A 22,208-nucleotide genomic window follows, 5' to 3' on the forward strand; every position below is an offset into this window, starting at 1 on the left:
GAGAAACGTAAGGAGTTTCCACCCTGCAATCTGCACGTAAACAGGAAAGAGACACGTGAAGGAAAACTTCTCTGGATGTCAGCGATCCCAGAACCTGGCCTAATAGAGGAGGCTTAACCACATTAAATAACTTAAACCTTACGCTTCGAGTACCACACAGCTTCTCCGCCAGCTCCTTGTGGACGGCGACGAGGTACCCCGCCCCAACTCTAAGCCAGCCAATCCAAACTGTCAGACTCGGTGGCGCGGTGCCTTCTGGGATTCGTCGCTCTCGAGTCCATGCTTTCCTGCAGCTGCTGATTACAGTTTCCGGCGACCCCTGGGCTCCACGCTCGGCACCATTCTAGGGGAGGAGTCCAGGGCGTACGGAGGCGGAACGTGGGCCTCGCCCCTTCCCCACGTCGTGCGTACTGGTGACTGGCAGCGTCTCTCTAGTGATGCAGAGACTATAGCTTTCAAGCTTTGGGATTTGTTCACTTCGCGGGCCTAGGTTCTCGCTTTCTGCAGGGATGCCGAAGATCAAGTCAGGGGCGAGCGGCCGCCGCAAGCGACAGGAACAGCGCCGGGAGTTAAAAAGCGCCGGAGGTGTGGACAGCCGGGAGGAAACAGGGTTCCGGTCCAGTCTTCCTGAGGGACCAAGGCCCAAACCCGGGTAGATGGCCCGCCGCCACCTGCGCTCCTGAAAGCGCGGATATCGGAGGTTCCTGGAGCGCCGGCCCCAGAGCCCAGCGCGTCGCCTCCAACAAGGCCCGCGGGGGGATGGACTTAAAGCCGTGTGGTCAGTCCCGGCCCGGGGTGGGATGTTCGCTGGCTTCGTTGGCACAGTAATCTAACCCCACTACCGATCCTGCTTTCGTCTCTGGGACGGCCTGATATCTAATCGTGGTTGAGAAATTAAGGCTGTTTTGTGTTTTCTTCCAGGACTCATGTTCAACACGGGGATTGGGCAACACATTTTGAAAAATCCTCTCATTGTTAACAGCATTATTGATAAGGTGGGTGTGATGGAGGAACGGGAGAGAGGAGTTTGTTGGATTCTTAATTTTATTTTCACCATACTTAAGCGAAGAGAGAATGTCAGACATAAAGTAGATGTTTGGTAAATATTTGTTGAACGAATTAAAAAATGGTCTAGGACTCACAGGCTGGGTCAGAATTGAGAAATATTGATTCTTAGTCAAATTCATCATACACAGTTCTTTCCCATTTGAATTTGTTGGTATGAACAGAGTTGGTAACAGGATGCTATTGGAATCATTTCCTAAGTAGAAAGACAATTTAGAAAGAAATGCTATTCTTGTTTTTCTGACTCCTAGAGATGAGAGGTATACCCCAGGTTAAGAGAGGTCTTAGCTTTTTATTTGCACCTAATATATTAATTTTGGAACCACACATATGAAGAAATGTCACTAAAATGAAGTCCGAGTAAGATCTCTGAACGCTTACAAAGATGTTCAAGTATAAACTATGTGTTCCAAAACACTAAAGGATCTCAAGTGGTTGTGCTTGCTTTTAGGCTGCCCTAAGACCAACTGATGTGGTGCTGGAAGTTGGACCTGGAACTGGCAACATGACTGTAAAGTTGTTAGAAAAGGCAAAAAAGGTAAAAATGAGGTTTAATGTTTTAATATCACAAATGACTGTAGCAAGCTCAGCTAGTATAAAACATAAAACTGTAATGCTTGATAAAAATTGTAATGCTTGATTCCTTACTAGGAATTTTATCTTAGAAAGTATGAGATATATTAGGAAAACTGGACATATTAGCTGAGCATGGAGGCACACACCTGTAATCCCAGCAAATTAGGGAGGCTGAGGCAGTAAGATCACAAGGTCAAGGCCAGCCTCAGCAACTTAGGGAGACCCTGTCTCGAAATAAAGGGCTGGGTGTGTGGCTTAGTGGTTAAGTGCCCTTAGGTTCAATCCCTGGTACCATTAAAAAAAAGAGAGAAAAGAAAACTGACATATTAGGTATTTTGACAGGGAATTAATTATAGTAGTTAGTGGACTAAACGAACAAAATGGGAACACTAAACCCCAAAATAATTACAAAGATCAGTTAACCGCCTTTAGCCCTAGAGAAACAAAGCAAAGAAATTGTAATTTTTGGAACCCAGAAATTTATAGAAGACCTGCAGAGCTAGAGTTCATGCCTCTAAGATTGAGGTGCCACCTGGTCACTTCTAGTACCTTTTTAGCTTTCAGTTAAGTGGAATCATTGTTGGATCCTTGGTGGAAGCAAGCAACACATTTTAAAGGGCTTATCTAAAGAGAGTGATGAAGACTCTTTAGAGATGTATGGGAATGGGATTCAAGGAATCAATGAGCATTAATGAAATAATGAGGAGTAGCTTCAGCAGGAAGCAGTTACCATCAAAAGGCCTGGTTAAAAGGGGAGAGATCAAGGAGAGTGATTTATTGAAGAGAAGCCACAACAGAACATACTCCTGCTGAAATATCTGCAAGGCATGGAATAGGTTAGGAAATAAATACCCAATCTCTCCATTATAGGTACCCCATATTGGTGCTTTTATTTATTTATTTTTTGGTGCTGGGGATAGAACCCAGAATCTTCACATGCTAGGCAAATGCTCCACCACTGAGCCACAATGGTGTCCAGCTGCTGCCTTTCACTGGCCAATCCCAACCAGAAGCCAAAGTATAAGGGAGCTGGACAGCATTTATATAGCAAAGCAAAGGTGAAATGAATATCAAATATAAGGTGAAAATATAAAATGAATCTGGGAGCCAGAAATAAGCAGCACGTGTTCTAAGCCATACACATGATCTTCTTGGAAGTCAATGAAACCTAAGAACATATTGCAATAAAATTACAAACCTAGCTTTGTCTGCTATCCATTTTCACTTGAGAAGTTACTTATGCCACATGTTCTGGATCTCAGTTGATGAAAGAATATACTAGGAGTAGTTTTGTAAACTTTGGTCTAAAAACACTACATACATATTGTATATTCTTTTTTATCCACTGCTCAGTTACAAAGCATAGAGACAAAGCCAACAGAACAATTCTGGTGATTACTTGAGAATTCTCATAATGTCTGCTTTTCTGGGTGATGTTTTTTCTTTGTTGTTTAAAGTGGTAGAAAATAATTGAAGGAGTATGGTTAGAAATTGGAAGACAGTTTAAGTCATATAAGAATTACTGGTTGGGTAATAAGATACTTCATAATGAACCTAATAAATTTTTTTTGTTAATTTAGGTAATTGCCTGTGAACTTGACACAAGGCTAGTAGCAGAACTGCACAAAAGAGTTCAGGGCACGTGAGTATACACAATAGAATTAAAGTGCATTTTGGTCTCTTGAAACAACATTCTTCTAAATTTATTTTCATATTATTAGACCTCTGGCCAGCAAACTTCAAGTTATGGTGGGTGATGTGTTGAAAACAGACTTGCCATTCTTTGATACTTGTGTGGCAAATTTGCCTTATCAGGTATGACCTCAAGTTGTCAGAATCATCTTACTAAGTGTTTCTCTGATGTGTCTTTCCTGAGAGTAACTAGTAATTCTCTTACAGATCTCTTCTCCTTTTGTCTTCAAGCTGTTGCTGCACCGACCTTTTTTCAGGTTTGTGACAAAAAAACAAGAGTTACTGCCATATTTAAGAAAGATGGACAGTTTAGGCCAGGAACACAAAAGACAGTTGAAAATGAAAGTCAAGTAAATTGAAAAACTATTGTAGACTTTTTATAGAAAACATTGATTTGTATGGAGGTCTTTCTCTTTTTCAATTGACCAGAGTTATTTTGTAGAGCATTGGGAGGGTAGTATGACTTTCCCTATTTTCTAATCCTCTGTCATTAACATAGATCATACTGTTTTATTACCTTATGTCTAGATAAATTGCTGTGGCTTCCTAACTGGTCTCTGGTAGAGTCTATCCAGTGGCTTTCAAACTGCAAGTCAGATACCCCTTAATGGTTATAAAGTAAATTCAGTGAGTCATGATCATCCTTTTTTTTTAATAACATGGAATAGAATATATCAGAAGGCATTGTACATGGTCCAGGTGATACTGTTTCATGAAACTTTGGTTTGAAGTATATAAACAGAAATACATACAGATATTTTTGCAATTGCAAATATATTTCTTAATGTGATTCAGTCACAGAAAAGAAAGTTGAAATGCAGCTTTGAAGATGATTTTGTTAGCCTCCCAAAGTCTCCCTGTTGCTTGAAGAAAAAAATCCACATTCTTTAAACTGTTAAACTAACAGGACAGAATATCACAACTTGCCTTTCCAGCCTGCAGTATTTCTTAAAAGTATTACCTGCCACACAAATATAATTCTGCTAGTCAATTTTGTGTGTTTATATGTAGTACTGACGATTGAACCTTTGGGTGCTTTACTACTGAACTTACATACCCAGACCTTATTATTTTTTGAGACAGGGTCTCAGTTAGTTGCCAGAGGTGGTCTTGAACTTGAGATCCTCCTGCTTTAGCCTTCTGAGAAGCTAGGATTACAGGTGTGCACCACTGTGCCCAACAACAGAATCAGTTTTATTGTTTTTGTATAAGGGGTGATATACTGGTACAGATCTGAAGTACCTACTCATCTGATGTTTGAGGGCAAGTAGTCTTCCTTGGGGTTAGGGATATGGCCATTATAAAACATAACAAAGCCAACTATTTTCATTTTGTGGTAACAAAACTAAAGCTTAAAAGTTTTCTACCTTCTAACCTGCTGAACTCATCATCATTAACTACAGATACTGCTCTGCTATTGCCTTCCCCTCAAAATTCATTGTAGTCAAAGTACATTCATAGTTGATAGTGATGATTTCCTTATTCTTGTTTTCTTTTCAGATGTGCTATACTTATGTTTCAAAGAGAATTTGCCCTCCGACTGGTTGCAAAACCTGGAGATAAGTTATACTGCAGACTCTCAATTAATACACAGCTATTAGCACGTGTGGACCATCTAATGAAAGTAAGTGTATTACTGAAATAGGCTAGTAATCTCATCTTTTGAGCATCTCGCTGTGCCTTTTGTGAGGACAGAATCTTTGATTACTAACTAAAAGTTGCTTTTGAGAGGATTAAATGTTTTCTATTAACAGGTTGGAAAAAATAACTTCAGACCACCACCCAAGGTAGAATCCAGTGTTGTAAGGATAGAACCCAAGAATCCACCACCACCTATCAATTTTCAGGTGAGGTTAAAAGACTATATCATTCAATAAACCTAAGAACTCTAACTTAGAAAATCTGTGTCTATAATAGCAGAAAAAAATATTGTAGGTCTAAATAGATAGGAAAATGTGAATTACAGCTTTGTGATGATGGAGTAGATGGAATAATTTGATGCATGATAGAAAGACAAAACACATGTCTGTAAAAGACAAAACAATTAGAATTCAAATGCATTGCACTTAAGATTTTCAGAGCTATACTTTCTATCTATTTGAGTAACTTGTAAAAAATGAAAATTGTTTTGAGTAATATTTTGGGTAATACTCTGTAATAAAAATTCTTGTTTTTGTGACTTAAAAAAAGAAATCTAGACTACTTGATGTCAAATCTTATTATAGTCACATCATGGAAAAACATAATTGTTTGATAAACTTGTTTTAAGTGATTTGTCCATAACTCCTTTAAGGAGGTTTAGGTGCATTGCACAGGCTATATCCTAAATCATGTCTGTTTTGAATCTCATTTTTAATTTTTTGTGGGTTTGATAATAGAGATCAAAACTAAGGGTGTTTACCATTGAGGTATAACCCTCATCCTTCTTATTTTTTTGAGATGAGGTGTCACTAAGTTGATGAGGATCTGTGTTGCTAAGGCTGATGTCAAACTTGTGATCCTCCTTCCTCAGACTTTTGAGTTGCTGGGATTGTAGCTGTGTGACACTGCACCTGGCTGAATCTTTTTTTGGGGGCGGGGGGGAGAGCGGTATCAAGGATTGAATCCAGGGGCATTCAACCACTGAACCATATCCCCAACCCTATTTTCGATTTTATTTAGAGACAGGGTCTCACTGAGTTGCTAGCGCCTCACTGTTGCTAAGGCTGGCTTTGAACTTTGAATCTCCTGTCTCAGCCTCCTGAGCTGCTGAGATTACAGGCATGCACCACTGTGCCTGGCAGAATCTTATTTTTGAACACAATATGGTTCTTTGTTCACATGTGGACTTTGTACACAGTACTGGGGATTGAACCCAGGTTTACTCTACCATTGAGCTACATCCTCAGCCTTTCTTCTTTTGAGTTAGGGTCTTGTTAAGTTGCCAAGGCTGGCCTTGAACTTGCAGTCCTCCTTCTGCAGAGTCCCTAGTAACATGGAGCCAAGTGTAGTGACATATGCCTGTAATCCTAGCAACTCAGGAAGCTGAAGCAGAAAGATCACAGGTTCGAGACCAACCTAGTCACATGTAGGACTATTTTACATTTTTTTCTTAATTTAAAAAAATATATATTCAGTGAAGTGCACAAAGACACAAGAATCAAGAATACATCTTACTTTAGCATACCATATTCATCACTCAAGGTTTCTTCCAGTTTTATACATCAAAAAACAAAAACAGGCTAGAGCTGGAGCTCAGTGATAGAGCACTTGCCTCGCACATGTGAGGCACTGCATTCAATTCCCAGCACCATATGTAAGTGAATAAGTAAAATAAAGGTCTGTCGAAAAATAAAAGGACAAAACAACACCTAATAGGCAGTGGCAAGGAGTTTGGTGTTTTGAGGAAAATATCCATCTTCTGTTTCAGGAATGGGATGGCCTAGTAAGGATCACTTTTGTAAGGAAAAACAAGACACTATCTGCTGCATTTAAGTAAGTATATTACTAATTTCTAATATATGAAGGGCCAGTGCCCCAGACACCATCCTAGAATCTGGTCCTTTTCCTGAATAGTCAGCCCAAAGCATAAAGATTATTCATCCAGACAGACTTCATCCTTTTAACTATCCGTGCTTTAGAAGGCAGAATAACATCATGAAGAAAGTTCCTAGAGTTGGAGTCAGATAAGAGTTATGGAAAATTAGGGGGGAAGAAAGGAAAAAAGACCTGACCATCTACTTGCATAGGTTTTTTTTCCCCCCTTATCAGAAAAATGTAATAAGCTGAGTGCAGTGGTGCCTGTGTGGTCTCAGTAACTTAGGAGGCTAAGGCCACATTACAAGTTCAAGATCAGCCTGGGCAAAGCAAGACCTTGTCTCAAAATTTAAAAGCATAAAAAGGAGTGGGGAATGTAGCTTAGTGGTAGAGGATCCTTGGAAGATCCTTACAAAAAAAGAAAGAAGGTGTAATGATGGTCCACCCATTTAACATTTGTGGATAATTTGTGCCATTTTATTAACTTGGAAAATGAAACACAAGAAAGAGAAATGAAGTACAGTAGATGGGGTAGAGAGAGAAGATAGGAGGGAAGGGGAGGGGGGATAGTAGAGGATAGGAAAGGCAATAGAATACAACATACACTAGTATGGCAGTACGTAAAAAAGTGGATGTGTAACCGATGTGATTCTGCAATATGTATACGGGGTAAAAATGGGAGTTCATAATCTGCTTGAATCAAATGTATGAAATATGATATGTCAAGAGCTTTGTAATGTTTTGAACAACTAATAATAATAAAAAAAGAAAATGAAACACAACTAAAGGTCTAAAGGAAAAAAAGAGGCGAGAGCCAGCTTTATATGGTTTGGAGATTTAAAAATGCTTATGTAGCCAGGCACAGTGGTGGATACCTGTAATCTCAGCAATTTAGAAGATTGAGGTCAAAGGATGACAAGTTTGAGACCCACCTCAGCATCTTAGCAGACCCTGTCTCAAAATAAAAAATAAAAAGGACTGGGCATGTGGCTAAATGGTATGGTACCTCTGGGTTCAATCCTTAGTACCAAAAAAAGAGGGGGAAAAAAATCTTGTCCATTAAAAAAAAAAAAAAAAAAAGAAAAAAGATGTTTATCAGGACTCTGCTTTTTAAAAATAATTTTTGCATCATAAAAGTTTAAGTATTCAACACCTTTTTATTTAAATTCCTTAATTTTAGCAGGTGGAACATAGATTTAATTTTATCTGAACAGAAATTATGTACAAAATCTCTGATTTGGAAGTAATATTTATATCACTTGTTTACACTATAGATCAAGTGCAGTACAACAACTGTTAGAAAAAAACTACAGAATTCACTGTTCACTCCATAATATTGTAAGTATAAGTTGTTTCAATTATTTGTTATAAAATGTCCATCTTTTTTTTTTATCATGAGATTAATTTTGTACATATCAGTGATCCTTAAAAGACAGTATATGATGTATAACTAGTTTAATTTTGATTTAAATACTGACTGGTATTATGACAGGGTGGAGTAGTCGAGATTGCTCAAGATCTATTGCAGCATCTTGAGCAATCTTGACTACTCCACCCTGTGGTAACTACTAATATCTTTAAAAAAAAAAAAAAAAAGGATTATATTTAGCTGGGCACAGTGGCACGCACCTGTAATCCCAACAGCTCGGGAGGCTGAGACAGGAGGATTTCGAATTCAAAGACAGCTTCAGCAAATTAGGGAGGTCCTAAGCAACTCAGTGAGACTGTATCTAAATAAAATACAAAAAAGGGCTGGGGATGTGACTCAGAAGTATCCCTGGGTTCAATACCAGGTATCCCCCCAACACACACACACACAAAAAAAATCATTTAGCCAAGTATTTTCTCAATGCTATAAATGTATAACTTGCTCATTTTAAAATAATTGTGTACAATTTGCTATCCTCTGAATTGTGATCGTCCCATTTGGTGCTCATGTAGCAATCATAAATTAATTTATTTTGGTACTGGGGATTGAACCCAGGGGTGCTTGACCACTGAGCCATATCCCTACTCTTTTTAATTTTTTGAGACAGGATCTTGCCAAGCTATTTAGCGCCTCACTTATTCCGTGAGGTTGGCCTTGCAACTGCAATTCTTCTGAGCCCTTGGGATTACTGGTGTGCAATTACAAATTTAAAATTAGTTTTCTTTGTAGCTATTTTTTTTATAAACTTTTTTAAAAAAATATTTTATTTCTTTAGTTGTAGTTGGACACAATACCTTTATTTTATTTTTTACATGATGCTGAGGCTCAAACCCAGGGCCTCACGCACTAGGTGAGCGCTCTACTGCTTAGCCCCAACTCCAGTCCCTTTGTAAATATTTTTAATACCTAGAAACTTAAGTAATTAAATACAGTATAGGCTACATAGCAGACTTCTTTGTTGTGAATTTCATACCATTTAACACATTCACAAATTTTTTTAAACAAGAATCAGGGCTGCCCACTTCACGTGGAGGTAGCCCCCACTCCCTTTCCTGATTTAAAGTATGCAGTATATTCATGCGCATATTCACATGAAGATGAGATGTTTGCTTTTTATGGCTCAGATCCTGTATGGTTTAATGCACCACAAATACTGTTTCCATCCTATGTTATGGGTAGGTCATGAAACATCGGCTTAAGTAAACTGTTAAGCTGGATTAAGAACAATCTTTTGAGTAGAATATGAAACACTTAATATTCTAAATGATCAGAGACAGACAGGTCATCTCAGAAAAATTAACTGGTTAGGTAGAATTGTGGCAATAAAATGTGAGAATTTTGAAAGGAGTAACAGCTGCTTTAAATAAAATTTCTAGCTTTATAAAGTCTGAAATTAGTGACTATTTCAGAATTTTAATGATGAAACAGGCAATATAGATGATACGCATTCAAGATATTCTGTGTTAAAGTGGTAAAAAATGAGCCGCTTAACTAATTAGAGATCTCAGTCTTATCCAAACCGTCAGGTTTTCCACACTGTCATCAACAGATGTATTAAAACGGACTATTTAGGACTTACTGGATTAGGCAAAAAAAGAGCCAAGGGAACTTCATTAAAGATATGTTCATTTATTCTGAATCTTATATTGATAGATAATACCAGAAGATTTCAGCATAGCAGATAAAATACAGCAAATCCTAACCAGCACAGGTTTTAGTGACAAACGGGCCCGTTCCATGGACATAGATGACTTTATCAGGTAATTACAGGGTTTTTTTTTTGCCTGTGTTTACATTTTACTGTGGTACTTTTAGATTAAGAGATTTAAAGGCTTTTAAGTGGTATAAGGTGCTACCTGGGAGAGTTATTGCATAGCACTTCCATGGTATGGAATAGTATTTGGTATAAGATGGAGGCTAGTTAGCTGCAGCAGAATAAATTTTTTTTATTTTTGTTTTTTTGAAGAACAGTCCCAGCCGGAAGATCGTTAATGTGTGTTGTAGTGTGTGTTCCTTCCCTCCTGCCCTGCCTTCCCACTGCCAACTCCCATTCATAGTCTCTCAAAGCCCATAAGGTTGAAAAATCATAACACATGTAACTGCATGTTCTTTATTGGGAATCGCTATCATTAAATAGATCTTATCACGCATGAAATGTAAGTTATAATCTGATTATCCTTTTAGTATTAGTTGTTTTATAGTCTGAAGGAAGTTCTATATATCTTTAGTAAAAGGGTGTCAAATTACCTGGGCAATTCAGACCAAAATTTGCTTTTCTTTAAACTAAAGCAGTTAATTTCCATGAAAATAAGGCTTCAATTAATCACCTAGATAAAATAACCTGTACTCAGTTGATCTGTTTTTTACTCATTAACACTAACTTTCAGAACTTTTTAGCTATTTAGCCAGTTTACTTTTATCAATGCTTTAGATAGAGGATGAATTTTTTAAAAAATTATTGTAGATTGTTATAAATCATTGTTGAAAACATGTCAACACAGTTAATAGATGGTAATCCTAAGAGTTGAACACTACTCATATGTATCTATACTTTGCTTTTTCGTACATTTTAATTATCTGTTATTATGGACAAGCCTGGAAATAGTTTATCTTGTTTGCTTCATTCTCACTAAATTTCTTTAGGGTGCAGTTTGCTAATAACTAAAGTCAGTTGTTGGGTGCAGTGGCACACGCCTTAATCCCAGCAGCTTAGGAGGCTGAGGCAGGAGGATTGTGAGTTCAAAGCCAGCCTCAGTAGAAGCGAGGCACTAAGCAACTCAATGAGACCCTGTCTCTAAATAAAATACAAAATAGGGTTGGGGATGTAGACCCTGTCTCTGAATAAAATACAAAATACGGTTGGGGATGCAGCTCAGTGGTTGAGTGCCACTGAGTTCAATTCCTAGTAAACCCCGCCCACCCCCACTCCTAAAAAGGTCAGCTAAGTACACAGGTATCCACAGAGAGAAACAATGTTTAAAAGTTTTTACTTTGAACCTCAGCTCAGAAGAATATGAAGACTGGTGATTCATCTGACTTCTGCCTTAAATTGCAGACAGCTTCTTGTTCAGTTAATTAAGCTGAAATAGAACAAATGCCAATGAGCTCTTACGCTTCAGACAGCAAAAATGTAAAATAATTTCAGTCGGATTCAATATAATTTAAAACATGTTATAACAAAAAAGAAGTACCAGCATGACATGGTTTTTATCCAAGTTATAAATTCAGCTGGAAAATAAGGTTTCTTTATAATGACTAATGTTAGGAGTTGGATAGTTACATTAAGTAAGCTGATGTGTGCATGTATTTAAGTTATGGTACAAATCTGTACATTATCACAGTGACACAAATTAGCTTTTTAATATCATTGCATTTTGTTTTTTAGATTGCTACATGGATTCAATGCAGAAGGTATCCATTTTTCCTAGCTATTTGGAAAATAATTTTGTCAAGGTCAAGAAAAAATTAATTCTAGATTTCTAATATTTGAGAAGACAAATTCTGCTTTTGCTCAACTGGAACATTATTTGCTTGACTATTTTTGTACTGTTATTTTGTATTTTTAAGGCAGTAACAAGTCTGTTTGTTTTGAATATACTACATATACTACTCGTGGCAGGGTTCAATCTATACACAGTATCTTCAAGTTCAAAAGCCGCAGATACGCACAACCTTAAACTTATCATTTCTAGCAGTTTACCGTACATCTCTTTACCATGTTCTATACTGTAAAGACCTTTTTAGGCCATCAGCTCTGTTCCTCAAGTTTAAGTGTTCAGTTAGTCACATATTACCTATCCATTTCTTATTCACATGTACAATAAAATAGTTGTTTCTTAAAATGTTATTTGCTTCTTTCTTTTCCCTATTTACACAGTTTCTTCTATTGTCACCTACCTCTTCAGCTATAGTGTTGCAGCATAGGCTACATGGTGGTTCTGGGTAAGACTCAGTCTGTTGCTATCATACAATGCCAGGCATGTTCTGAGTTTGACTCCTTATCTATAAAACGAGGAAACTCAGCTAGAATGAAATTAACTATAAAATTATATCATTTTTCTTGGAGAGATAATCATAGAGTTTTATAATTCAAAAATAGGTTTTAAAATATGTGCTGTTAACTCCATTAAAAAAAAAAAAAAAGTTTTTTTCCCACAACTACATGTTCCCGGCATTAATGAATCTCTATAATGAAAAGTTTTAGTACTTTTTCATATACCTGGTATTTACTTTTAAGCTATGTAAAAATTATCAAATTGAGAATTCCAGTAGAGTCATATACAAGTTTTATTAGCTACTCAGTTCAAATCAATATAGTGTTAAATATATTTTAATGAATTAAGAAAATTAATAAAAATACCTTCATTGATATTTGGCTTTCTGTATAACTAAAACTTAATAGAAGTGATTCCAATTAATTTGCAAAGGTACACTGAGTAAACCTAGAAGGGAAGATATTTAAGTCTGGCTTCAAAGTCATATAGTAAATGTTACTAGTTAAAATAATATTTATATATCAGCTTTCAAGTCTGAGAAAATACTAAAAGTGTTAAATTCAGAACAAAAAAATGAAGTAAGTTAGCTGTACAATCCAGTTTTACTACATGAATATTAAAAATCTACTTAAGGGTAGATTTTTTTTTTTTTTTTTTTTTTTTTTTTAATCTCACAAACCGTTTACTTTGCAAAGTTCACTTTTGTCCTAAGATTGAATTCAGCTTTCTTAGGTTGTTTCCCTCTAGCCTTATAAACTGCTTAGTTTTAGTCCCTTTTCTGTTCTTCAGTTCTCACCTCCCAAGTTCTTTGCTGGTACTAAATTTTTGAAAAACCTTTGACTACCACTGAAAATGAAGCTATCATAGTATAAGGCAGCAGAATTATCTCTAAAAAGACCCTCCAAAGAATGGTATCCATCCAATGCAAATAATATCAAAGCTAATCTGCTTTGCTTACACTGCTCAAGCTTATGTCTTCATTGCTCTTTGTAGATTAGTTAGTCTCAAAAACTGCCTTTTTTTATAGTCCCTGCAGTGTCAACAGTTAACCACTTCTCCATTCTTCTTTGAAATAAACAGAAATAGAATACATCTTAACAAATGCAAGAAAACCTGAGTTCCTTCCAAAACAAAGGTCATTGTATTGAAGTAAATTATCTCTAAACTCATACCATAGATTTCATTTATTAATAAGCATATTATGAAAAATCTACATTTGCTTTAGATTTCATGTTTACAGAGCTTTTCACCATAGTATTAGAATTTCTCACAGCTACCCTCAGAGTATTATAAGTAGAGAATCTGACTCATGACTCTGTCATAGCTTCCCTTTGGCTCATGGATGAGCTACTCGTTCCCTAGAGTAAATCAAAATAAGATGTCCTTCATAGATTTTGTTATTCATCTACTCCTGGACTCTATCCTGGGAACACAGGGAAAACTCCGAGAGAGAAATTTCTGACAAATTATTTACATGGAAAAAAAAGGCCAGTTTTCTTTCTGAGAGTACCAATCTGCAAAAATAACTGCTGCCATTTAAAGAGTAGCATACCTTACCACCAATCTGTTGGTGAGAATTTCACTATTCCTACCAAATAATGGTGAAACATCACATATTAAGTACAGGATGGAACTTCGGTTAGATCTGCCTTTTAAGGCAATGTCAACTCTCTCAGCTTAATTCTTTTTCAAGGGAGTTACTGTCTACACTTGGCTTAAACTAACTACTATTATGAACTACTTTCAATGTACGTATAACTGTTCATGCATCAGAAGCCAATTTCCTTTAACAGTACATTTAAAGGCATATTTTGGGGTGCTAATGAACACTTCAACTTAAGAAATGGTACTGGAAATGATCAAATTGCACTATTACTCTTGTTAATACCACACTGGCACACACACTGCATATATATTTATCATCCTAAGATAAAACTCTTCTCAGAATTTCATTACTTTTTATTATACACCAACTAGTTTATATTTTAGTTTTTTTTTTTTTACAAAGAAAATGCTAAGAAAATTAAAATCACGTTATGGTTTTAAAGTCATAATTCCAGATTTCTTTACATATAGGATGGAATGGTCCAGCAGCTATGTCCACTGTCACAGACTTTAGTTCCGTTCAATGATATGGCACATCCTGCAAAATTAACTAGTCACACAAAAAAATGTCTCAAACACAGTAGAAATGTACACACAATAAAGGTAATTTACAATGACAAATAAGGAATGTAATTTATCATGGCTGTGCTTAAGAAATTTAGGGTCAATAGCCTTAATCAAGGCACAGAGCAGGAAAAGATGAGCACAGCTCTCTAAAAGTAGGCAAGGTATGTACAATCACTGATGAGGTATGCATGCACGCAAAGGATTTAAAACTGCTCAATCTCGCTATGAAAATTGAACTGAGTTAACAGGAAATGCTGTGGCTTCTCCCTACAATTCACCTCTGGATCAAGTCCACAATCTTACTTCATCACATAGAAAATAAAATTGGCAAGGATCTCCAAAAGTAAATCACCATTTGGGTAAATGAAACAAAATGCTTCACTAATTCCAACTCTTCGTTGTGCCTCCTGGACTAGAAGCATTTTGTAGACTTTTGAGTGTTTCACAAAATTGAAATGTCATTCAGGTGAAGGACAAGACATTTTCCACAGACACTTAAAATTTCAAACTTTCGAATGGCCCTTACAGCTGAACCATTTTATGTTACAGTAAGTAGTGAAGGTTCTGGGGATCCTTCAGCAGCGAATACCAATTTAAAGGGCACGGGGTCTCTTGGGGTTAATTTGCTTGCTGGCTTGTTCTTCTTCTTGTAGAGCTGCTCGGAAAGATTTCACTTTATCTTGGAAAAAGAAAGAACAAAGGAGTAAGTATTGCATGCAAAAACAGTATGCAACTATATGGATCCTATCAAGATTAGCGCTCATTTCATAACATTAAATCACTGTTTTCCCTTCTGTTCCTTCAGAACTAAATATAATGCTCAACTTTTTTTTTTTTTTTTAGTTGATGATGGACCTTTAGTTAACTTATTTACTTATATTTGGTGCTAAGAATTGAACCCAGTGCCTCACATGTGCTAGCCAAGTGCTCTACCACTGAGTTACAACCCCAGCCCGACTATGTTTCATCACAAATTCCTAGAAATGACCCTTTTTCTATAATAACCAACTTCTTGAAGGGCCCACTTTTAAAAATTAAGCACCCTATTTGCTGCTAAAAACTCTACATACACACAGCAAACACTCTATCCTGCATTAAGCAAGAGCCAGATTAGCACGATCACAAGTACATATTTGAAGTAATATAGATAAGCTATTTTAAAAAGTCAAAAAGATATGGCATTTGGGTGAGCCACATACTTCCCTTCATAAGTAAGGTGAAAAGGGTAGTCATCTCAATAACTTTACCTTCGTTTATTTTTGGCACAGAAAGATGAAGATAGACATTATTCAATAATGACTTTGAACAGATCTAATATAAGAATAATAATTCTGAAAGCACTGGCCTACCAACTAAGTATCTGAGTGGGACATATAACTTGCAAATTAATCATAAGATGCCTTTATTTTTCAAAGGACTAAAAAAATGACTAGGAAGAACTTGAAATGACACGACACTTCATGCTTTATTTAGGAAAAAACAGACTAGTTAGTTCATCTTTACACCTCTGGAAAGAAAGTGTAAAATGGTACTCATAATTCACACTTCAATATTGTCATATTGCAATAGGAAATCCTACAACTGGTAATATGTACACCCCAATACCAAACAGATTTCATACCAAACAATAAAATGAAAAAAAACAGAATTACCCCGAAGCTCAGTTAAAATGTCTATTTTTTGCTCAAGTATCGCTTCAAGTTGTGTAGCATATGAATCTACATCATAGTCTACTTCTTCAGTCATCTCTAGGAGAGCCTTTTCATCTTCTAACCATCGAATAGATTCCTAAAAAGAAAAAAAATTATAATTTTAAGTATTTTTATAAAACAGATATCAATTTACAAATTCTGTTAATTAAAAAAATATTTAAGATGGTATCTTGTAAAATTAACAGATAAAACATCTCTAATCACAGTAAAATTAAGAAATATTTTATTAAGTTCAAACACAAACACATACATGATTGGCCAAATAACATTACTTCATTTCTTGACTTTTTTATTCTACCTAGAGTGGATTTTTGGAGAAAAAATTCAAACACATTAACATCAGTGGTCAAAGTAAATTTTAAAAACTTAATAGCTGTTCCTGAAATAAGGGAAGAATTGGCATAATAAGGCTACTGAACAATTTGATGAGGGCTTTAGAAGTCCTGTAACTTAAGTCGTCTGGAATTAATTTATCCAGTTGGAACCTGTTATGGTTTGAATATGGTTTGTCCCCTCTGAACCATTTTGGAATTTAAACTCCATTGTGAATTAAGAGGGTGAACACATCTAAATTATGGTGGTGAGGATTAAAACCATCAAGGTGGAGCCCCTATCGTTGAATACTGGTGGCTTTACAATGGACTCTGAGGTTGGGCCAAAATGTAACCCTAAATACTAAACACTGGTTCTTCAAAATCATTGTTCAAAAAAATTTCTAAATCATTTAAAACTCTTATTGAAAACCATGAGGAACCAGTGGATAGCCAATTTAGAAAAGTCAAAAAAGGCCCTCAATGGTAGCTACTTACTATTAATAAATGCTTCTAGGAACTTGGTAATCTTTGTATATGAAACCCGTGAGTTTTATTTTCTAGAATGTCAGAAGTCATACAGATCATAACTGAGGTACTAAATTGGAGTTTGGGGCATAAAAATAGGTGCTTTCCATACCAACCAAAAATAAATAAATGAGCAAAAGGAAGATAGTAGTGTAGCAGAAGGAGAATGGGAAGGGAGGGGGAGAGAAAATAGAACAGGGATTGAAATCAAATTCTATGCACATATGATTTTGTCAAAATTAACCCAACTACTATGTATATGCTCTTATAAAAGGTACTAATTTTTAAGAATGCGTACAATCTCAATTTTGCAAGTTATCAATTCACTTTAATGGCTAATTACAATTAGACTACTTCATCAGAATTTAAAATTTTCTATAGATACCTTTCATATAGGTTTTAATAAAAAAAAGTATCATTTAAAAATACAAATTATTTTTCTTTTCCTTCATTCATACACTTAATTTTTATTTAACAAAACCCTATTTTCAGAAATGACAGTTGACAGTATGTAAGCACTAATATATGGAAGTGAAAATAAAACTGGAAAGCCAGAACTCTTAAGTGTTGATAACAAATGTGAGACTTCATCTACAAAAATGGCAGAGAAAAGGTGGTCTTAATATGATCTTGTTCCAAAATGGCAGAAACAACAATTTTCTTAAATTACTAGTGTCTGATTCTTGACTTAATCCAAATCTCTATGCCTATAAGCAGACTTTTTTTCTTTTCTTTTTTTTTTTTTTTTGTTTGGTACCAGGGAGTCAATCTAGAGGTGCTCAACCACTGACCCACATCCCAGCCCTTTTTATTTTATATTTTGAGACAGGGTCTTGCTAAGTTGCTTAGGGCCTTGCTAAATTGCTAAAGCTTGCTTTGAACTTGTATTCCTCAGGCCTCAGCCACCCAAACAGCTAAGATTATAGGTATGCACAACCGTGCCTGGGTAGTAAGAGATTCTTGTAATAAGAGCTTCACTAGAACCCTAACAGTTTTAATGAATTTGCATCCTAACTTGAAATCAACTCTTTCATTTTTGAGCCCTCATCCAGGTGCCTGAATGACCTGGAACTAAAGAATTTTATAGATTTCCTCAATATATGAAAAGCAACAGATCAATAAGAAGAATGAGTTATTGTTCACTTTTTTCTCGGGAAATAAAGTACTATAAGAAGTGGGAGGGGGGTTGGGGTTGTGGCTCAGAAGAAGAGCGCTTGCTTATTAGCACATGTGAGGCACTGGGTTCTATCCTCAGCACCACATAAAAATAAAATAAAAGTATTGTGTCCACCTACAACTAAAAAAAATGTTTAAAAAAAAAAGAAGTGGAGGGAGAGTTAAAAAAACAAGTCAATAGTAAACTTCATAAGGATGTCTAAATGATATCTTCACTTCTTCATAAATACCATCACCCAGGATATTTTCCTGTTAAAAATTGGAAACCAGGTTTGGTGATGCACATTTTTTTTTAAGTGATCACCTTATTTTTATGTGGTGCTGAGGATCAAACCCCATGCCTCATGCGTGCTAGGCAAGCACTGATGCACATTTGTAGTCCCACAGTTAACTCAGGAGGTGAGGCAAGATGACCGCTTGACCCCAGAAGTTCAAAGATAGCCTGAGCAACGTGGCAAGACCCCATCTCAAAAGTACAAAAACAAGCGGGATGTGGTGGCAAATGCCTGTAATCCCAGTGACTTGGAACAGGATATTTGCAAATTCAACATCAACTTCAGCAACTAGGCAAGAACCTGTTTCAAAATAAGCAATAAATAAATTCCCCAGTACCACCAACCCCCCCCCAAACACACACACACACACACACACACACACACACACACTCTCCACAATAACTGGGAGAGTTATACAATTAAAGTATTTTAAGACTGAATGCACAGTGACACCAACAGACAATTCAGTCTAAGCATTACTTCCATCTCCTAAAAGTACAAACTTTTCTTTTCTGCTAATTATTTTTTTAATTTTTTTAAGGTAGGGTCTCACTATGTTGACTTAAAAATAAAATTTTTCTCCCCAGCTTGCCAAATATCTGGGACTACGAGCACATGCCACTGTGCCCAGCTTCCCTAACCTTTAAAGGGTTTTTCTTATGCTGCCAAATAAACTGGCCTAACAAAGAAAGGAATATTAGTAGGCAGAATTTGAACTCTTATCTCCAAAATGGACAATTAACAAAAAGACAAGGCAAGAAGGTGCTTTAAAAAAAATAGATCTTTTCACCATTGTGCAATGAATGTGTGTGTGGATGTGTGGGTGTGTGGTGTTAGGGATTGAATCCAGGTCCTTATGCATGCAGGGCAAGCGTTCTATCAATTGAGCTATATCCCCAGCCCTCTGATGGATGTTTAGAATCACTGTTCGTTGTATTAAAAAACTACTATGGGGAAAAAATTGTCATGTCATATGCCCTACAAATATACATATAAACAAGTATTTTTTCTTAAGAAATGTTATTCCAAGAATGATGAAAGTTTTTGGTTAATATATCTCAAAATACTTGATGAAAGATTCTCTCTTTACCTGGAACACTGCCCTGTGATCTTCTACAACCTGTTCTTCCATTTCTACCATTTGTGAGACAGCTTCATGGAAAGTAAACAATTGTGGAGAAACCTCTTCTTCCTTAAAATACAAAGTTTAAAAATTATGACATAAATGTTTTTAAATGCTAGAAAAGTAGTCTTTTTTTGTGTTTTTCTTCTTCTTTTTTTTTTTTTTTTTTGATGCCAAGTTCTGATCCTAGGACCTTACATGCTAAGCACTCACCCTACTGACCAACCCCTAAAAGTAGCTTTTTAATGACACTTTACAATAACATTTAGAATTTGAAGAAGCTTCAACAGTGATGACTACTCAAATATACATAAAAGTAAAAGTCACAATTTCTTTCTGTGGGTCAAAATAATATACAAACTCTCAGTAAAGCAATCCAAACTTTTTTATGAGTAGGTAATAATTTTCCTTGATGCCAGGGTTTACTGCAGAATTACCCCCCAAAAAAGGACTCTTTAGGAACAGTCAGCTTTTCAAATATAAATCTTTTGCAAATTGTAAATATATTCAAATATTTCTTTACTACTGTTTTCTTTTCTGTATAGAATTAACTCATATACAGACAATTCCTGACTTAAGGATGGTTCAGATTATGGTTTTTAAGACTTTTCAATGTCATAAAACCAATAAGTATCCAGAAATCATTTCAAAATCTGAATTTTGATCTTTTCTATTAATATGTTCACCATGTTAGGTGTGGTAAATGCATTTTCAACTTGTGATATCAGGATGTAACCCCATTGTTGAGTCAAGGACTACCTGTACATGTCTTAAGTTTCTTTTCTTAAAAGAGATGAGCCAGGCATGGTGGCACATGCCTGTAATCCCAGCTACTCAGAATGCTGAGGCAAAAGGATGGTTAGATTGAGGTCAGCCTGGGCATTTTAGGGAGAACCTGTTTCAAAAGAAAAAAGAAAAGGGCTGGAGATAAATCTCAGTAATAGTGAGATTATCTAGTATGGACAGGCCCTGCTTTTAATCCCCTGTAGCAAAGCGGGAGGGGGACTAAAAACACCATTTTGGACTACGTAAAGATAGTGTCTTTGATCAAATTAATACTCGGAAGGACTTAACTCTTAAAAAAATTAATTTTCAAATTATACTATATGATTTGCTTACCAGTTATTCTTCCTCCTCCTTTCATTTTTTTGGATGAGATGGGATCTCACTATGTTACTCAAGATTATCCACAAATTCCTGGACTCAAGTGATCCTCCTGCCTCACCCTCCTAAGTACCTGGGCCTATAGACATGTACCACCATTCCTGGCAGTTATTATAGACATTTGAATTGATAGTATAGTTTTACTTCATCAACAATAACTATACATACACACAGACAGACAACATATGCATTATGTTGGTTTTAGATCAATTCGAAACTTATACTGCTAAGGTTTCTTTCTGAAGTTTCTTTCCCAACAAACCTTTACTTATTTTTTTCTTGGTGATTGAATCCAGGGCCTTATGCATGAGAGGCAAGCACTCTACCAACTGAGCTATATCCTCAGCTCCGATTCAAACACTTTTTAGTCTATACAATTTTCTTCTACTCTTGGAATACTAATGAACTTAATTATAAGTGTACCTATATTATTTTTATCTCTAGGGCTTATCTTAGATGCTGTTCCACTAATCTACCTTGTTAACTATTAAGTCTTAGTCTCATTAGATATGAGAAAAAATGCAAACAGAAGAGAAGAATGCCTCTTAACTCTACTTTTCAGAATCTTCTGGAGGTACCATAGCTATTACAATAAAGGAACTGATTTGAGGGCTCCAAGAACATGTATAGTGTCTTTTAAAACTTATGTAGACAGGGCAGGGAATGAGGCCAGGATCTAATTTTTGGCTGTTTTTATGTTTCAAAATTTAGAACTCTTAATTTAAAACTGGTTTTCTCAACCTTTGAATACTGACATTTTTGAGGGGTAGAGTGAAGAGTGGCTATCCCATGCACTACGTGTTTAAAAGCATCATAGCTTCTACCTACTAGATGCTAACAGTATCACCTCAGCTGTGACAACCAAAAACATCTTCATATATTTTGTCTTGGTTAGGCCAAATCACCTCTGGTTGAGGACAGCTGCTTACAGCCTTGATTTAGTAACAGAAGCATGTGGAATGTGAAAACAAAAAAGTAGTATGGAATGTGGTAATCAAAAGCAGTTATGTCCATTTGTTACTCTAGAATAATTTGGATTTAACATCTGTCAGAAAGTATTACAACATAACCACAAATTCTGTTCTTTTCAAAGAATACTGTTGATGAAAATATGCTTAACTGACAAACTGGACTGTGTCAAAAGAAAGATGTAGGTTTCAACTCTGGCCTCCTCACTTATAATCTTGGTCAAGTTGTTAGGCCTCTTAGAAAATCAACTATGAAGTAGGGATAATTACAACACCTACCACATTGATTTGTGAGGATTAAATCAGGTAACAAGCAAAAATGTTTAGCAAATGCATGTCATGTAGTAAGCAATTAGTAAATGCCACCTTTTAACATTATAAGAAAATGCCACGATAGGATTTTAGTGGGAAAAACAGTGACATAAAACCATTTAAAATATACATGTTAAAATGAAATTAAATAACTACATAAATAACTCTTGTATTTCAAACACAGAATGTAATCC

The 22,208-nt window shown here is 36.0% G+C and overlaps 2 protein-coding genes across 5 annotated transcripts in view; one reads left to right on the forward strand and one right to left on the reverse strand.

Annotated features, from left to right (window-relative positions):
• Window positions 1-323: 323 nt before the first annotated feature.
• On the forward strand, window positions 324-11,873 carry Dimt1 (DIM1 rRNA methyltransferase and ribosome maturation factor). Of its 3 annotated transcripts, none has more exons than XM_076857239.1 (12): window positions 324-652; window positions 922-995; window positions 1,517-1,603; window positions 3,222-3,283; window positions 3,363-3,456; window positions 3,541-3,590; window positions 4,834-4,957; window positions 5,088-5,180; window positions 6,743-6,807; window positions 8,124-8,187; window positions 9,932-10,038; window positions 11,664-11,873. In XM_076857239.1, the coding sequence occupies exons 2-12, from the start codon at window positions 927-929 to the stop codon at window positions 11,704-11,706; spliced, it is 858 nt and encodes a 285-aa protein (XP_076713354.1). In that variant the 5' UTR covers window positions 324-652; window positions 922-926; the 3' UTR covers window positions 11,707-11,873. The 3 variants fall into 3 exon arrangements, with proteins under 3 accessions (XP_076713354.1, XP_076713351.1, XP_076713352.1); XM_076857236.1 differs by having other exon boundaries at window positions 324-585; XM_076857237.1 differs by lacking the exon at window positions 324-652 and adding an exon at window positions 661-778.
• Window positions 11,874-12,547: 674 nt separating this feature from the next.
• The window catches only part of Kif2a (kinesin family member 2A), a 64,479-nt gene continuing 54,818 nt past the window's right edge, over window positions 12,548-22,208 (reverse strand). For both annotated transcript variants that reach the window (XM_076857241.2, XM_076857240.2), the window contains exons 18-20: window positions 19,538-19,639; window positions 16,098-16,233; window positions 12,548-15,124 (exon numbers count right to left, since the gene is read on the reverse strand). In XM_076857241.2, the coding sequence (XP_076713356.1) occupies window positions 15,039-15,124; window positions 16,098-16,233; window positions 19,538-19,639 (324 nt within the window). In that variant the 3' untranslated portion in view covers window positions 12,548-15,038. The remainder of the gene's footprint in view (window positions 15,125-16,097; window positions 16,234-19,537; window positions 19,640-22,208) is intronic.

The sequence above is a fragment of the Callospermophilus lateralis genome, chromosome 5 (genome assembly GCF_048772815.1).
Source record: "Callospermophilus lateralis isolate mCalLat2 chromosome 5, mCalLat2.hap1, whole genome shotgun sequence".
NCBI classification, from domain to species: Eukaryota; Metazoa; Chordata; class Mammalia; order Rodentia; family Sciuridae; genus Callospermophilus; species Callospermophilus lateralis.

Bases quoted from the DNA above. Each gene is read 5' to 3' on its own strand.
- Dimt1 (XM_076857236.1), top strand. From the start codon at position 510: ATGCCGAAGATCAAGTCAGGGGCGAGCGGCCGCCGCAAGCGACAGGAA. The intron at 8,188-9,931 runs GTAAGTATAAGT...TTATATTGATAG, and splicing joins ACTGTTCACTCCATAATATT to ATAATACCAGAAGATTTCAG. The intron at 10,039-11,663 runs GTAATTACAGGG...TTTGTTTTTTAG, and splicing joins GACATAGATGACTTTATCAG to ATTGCTACATGGATTCAATG.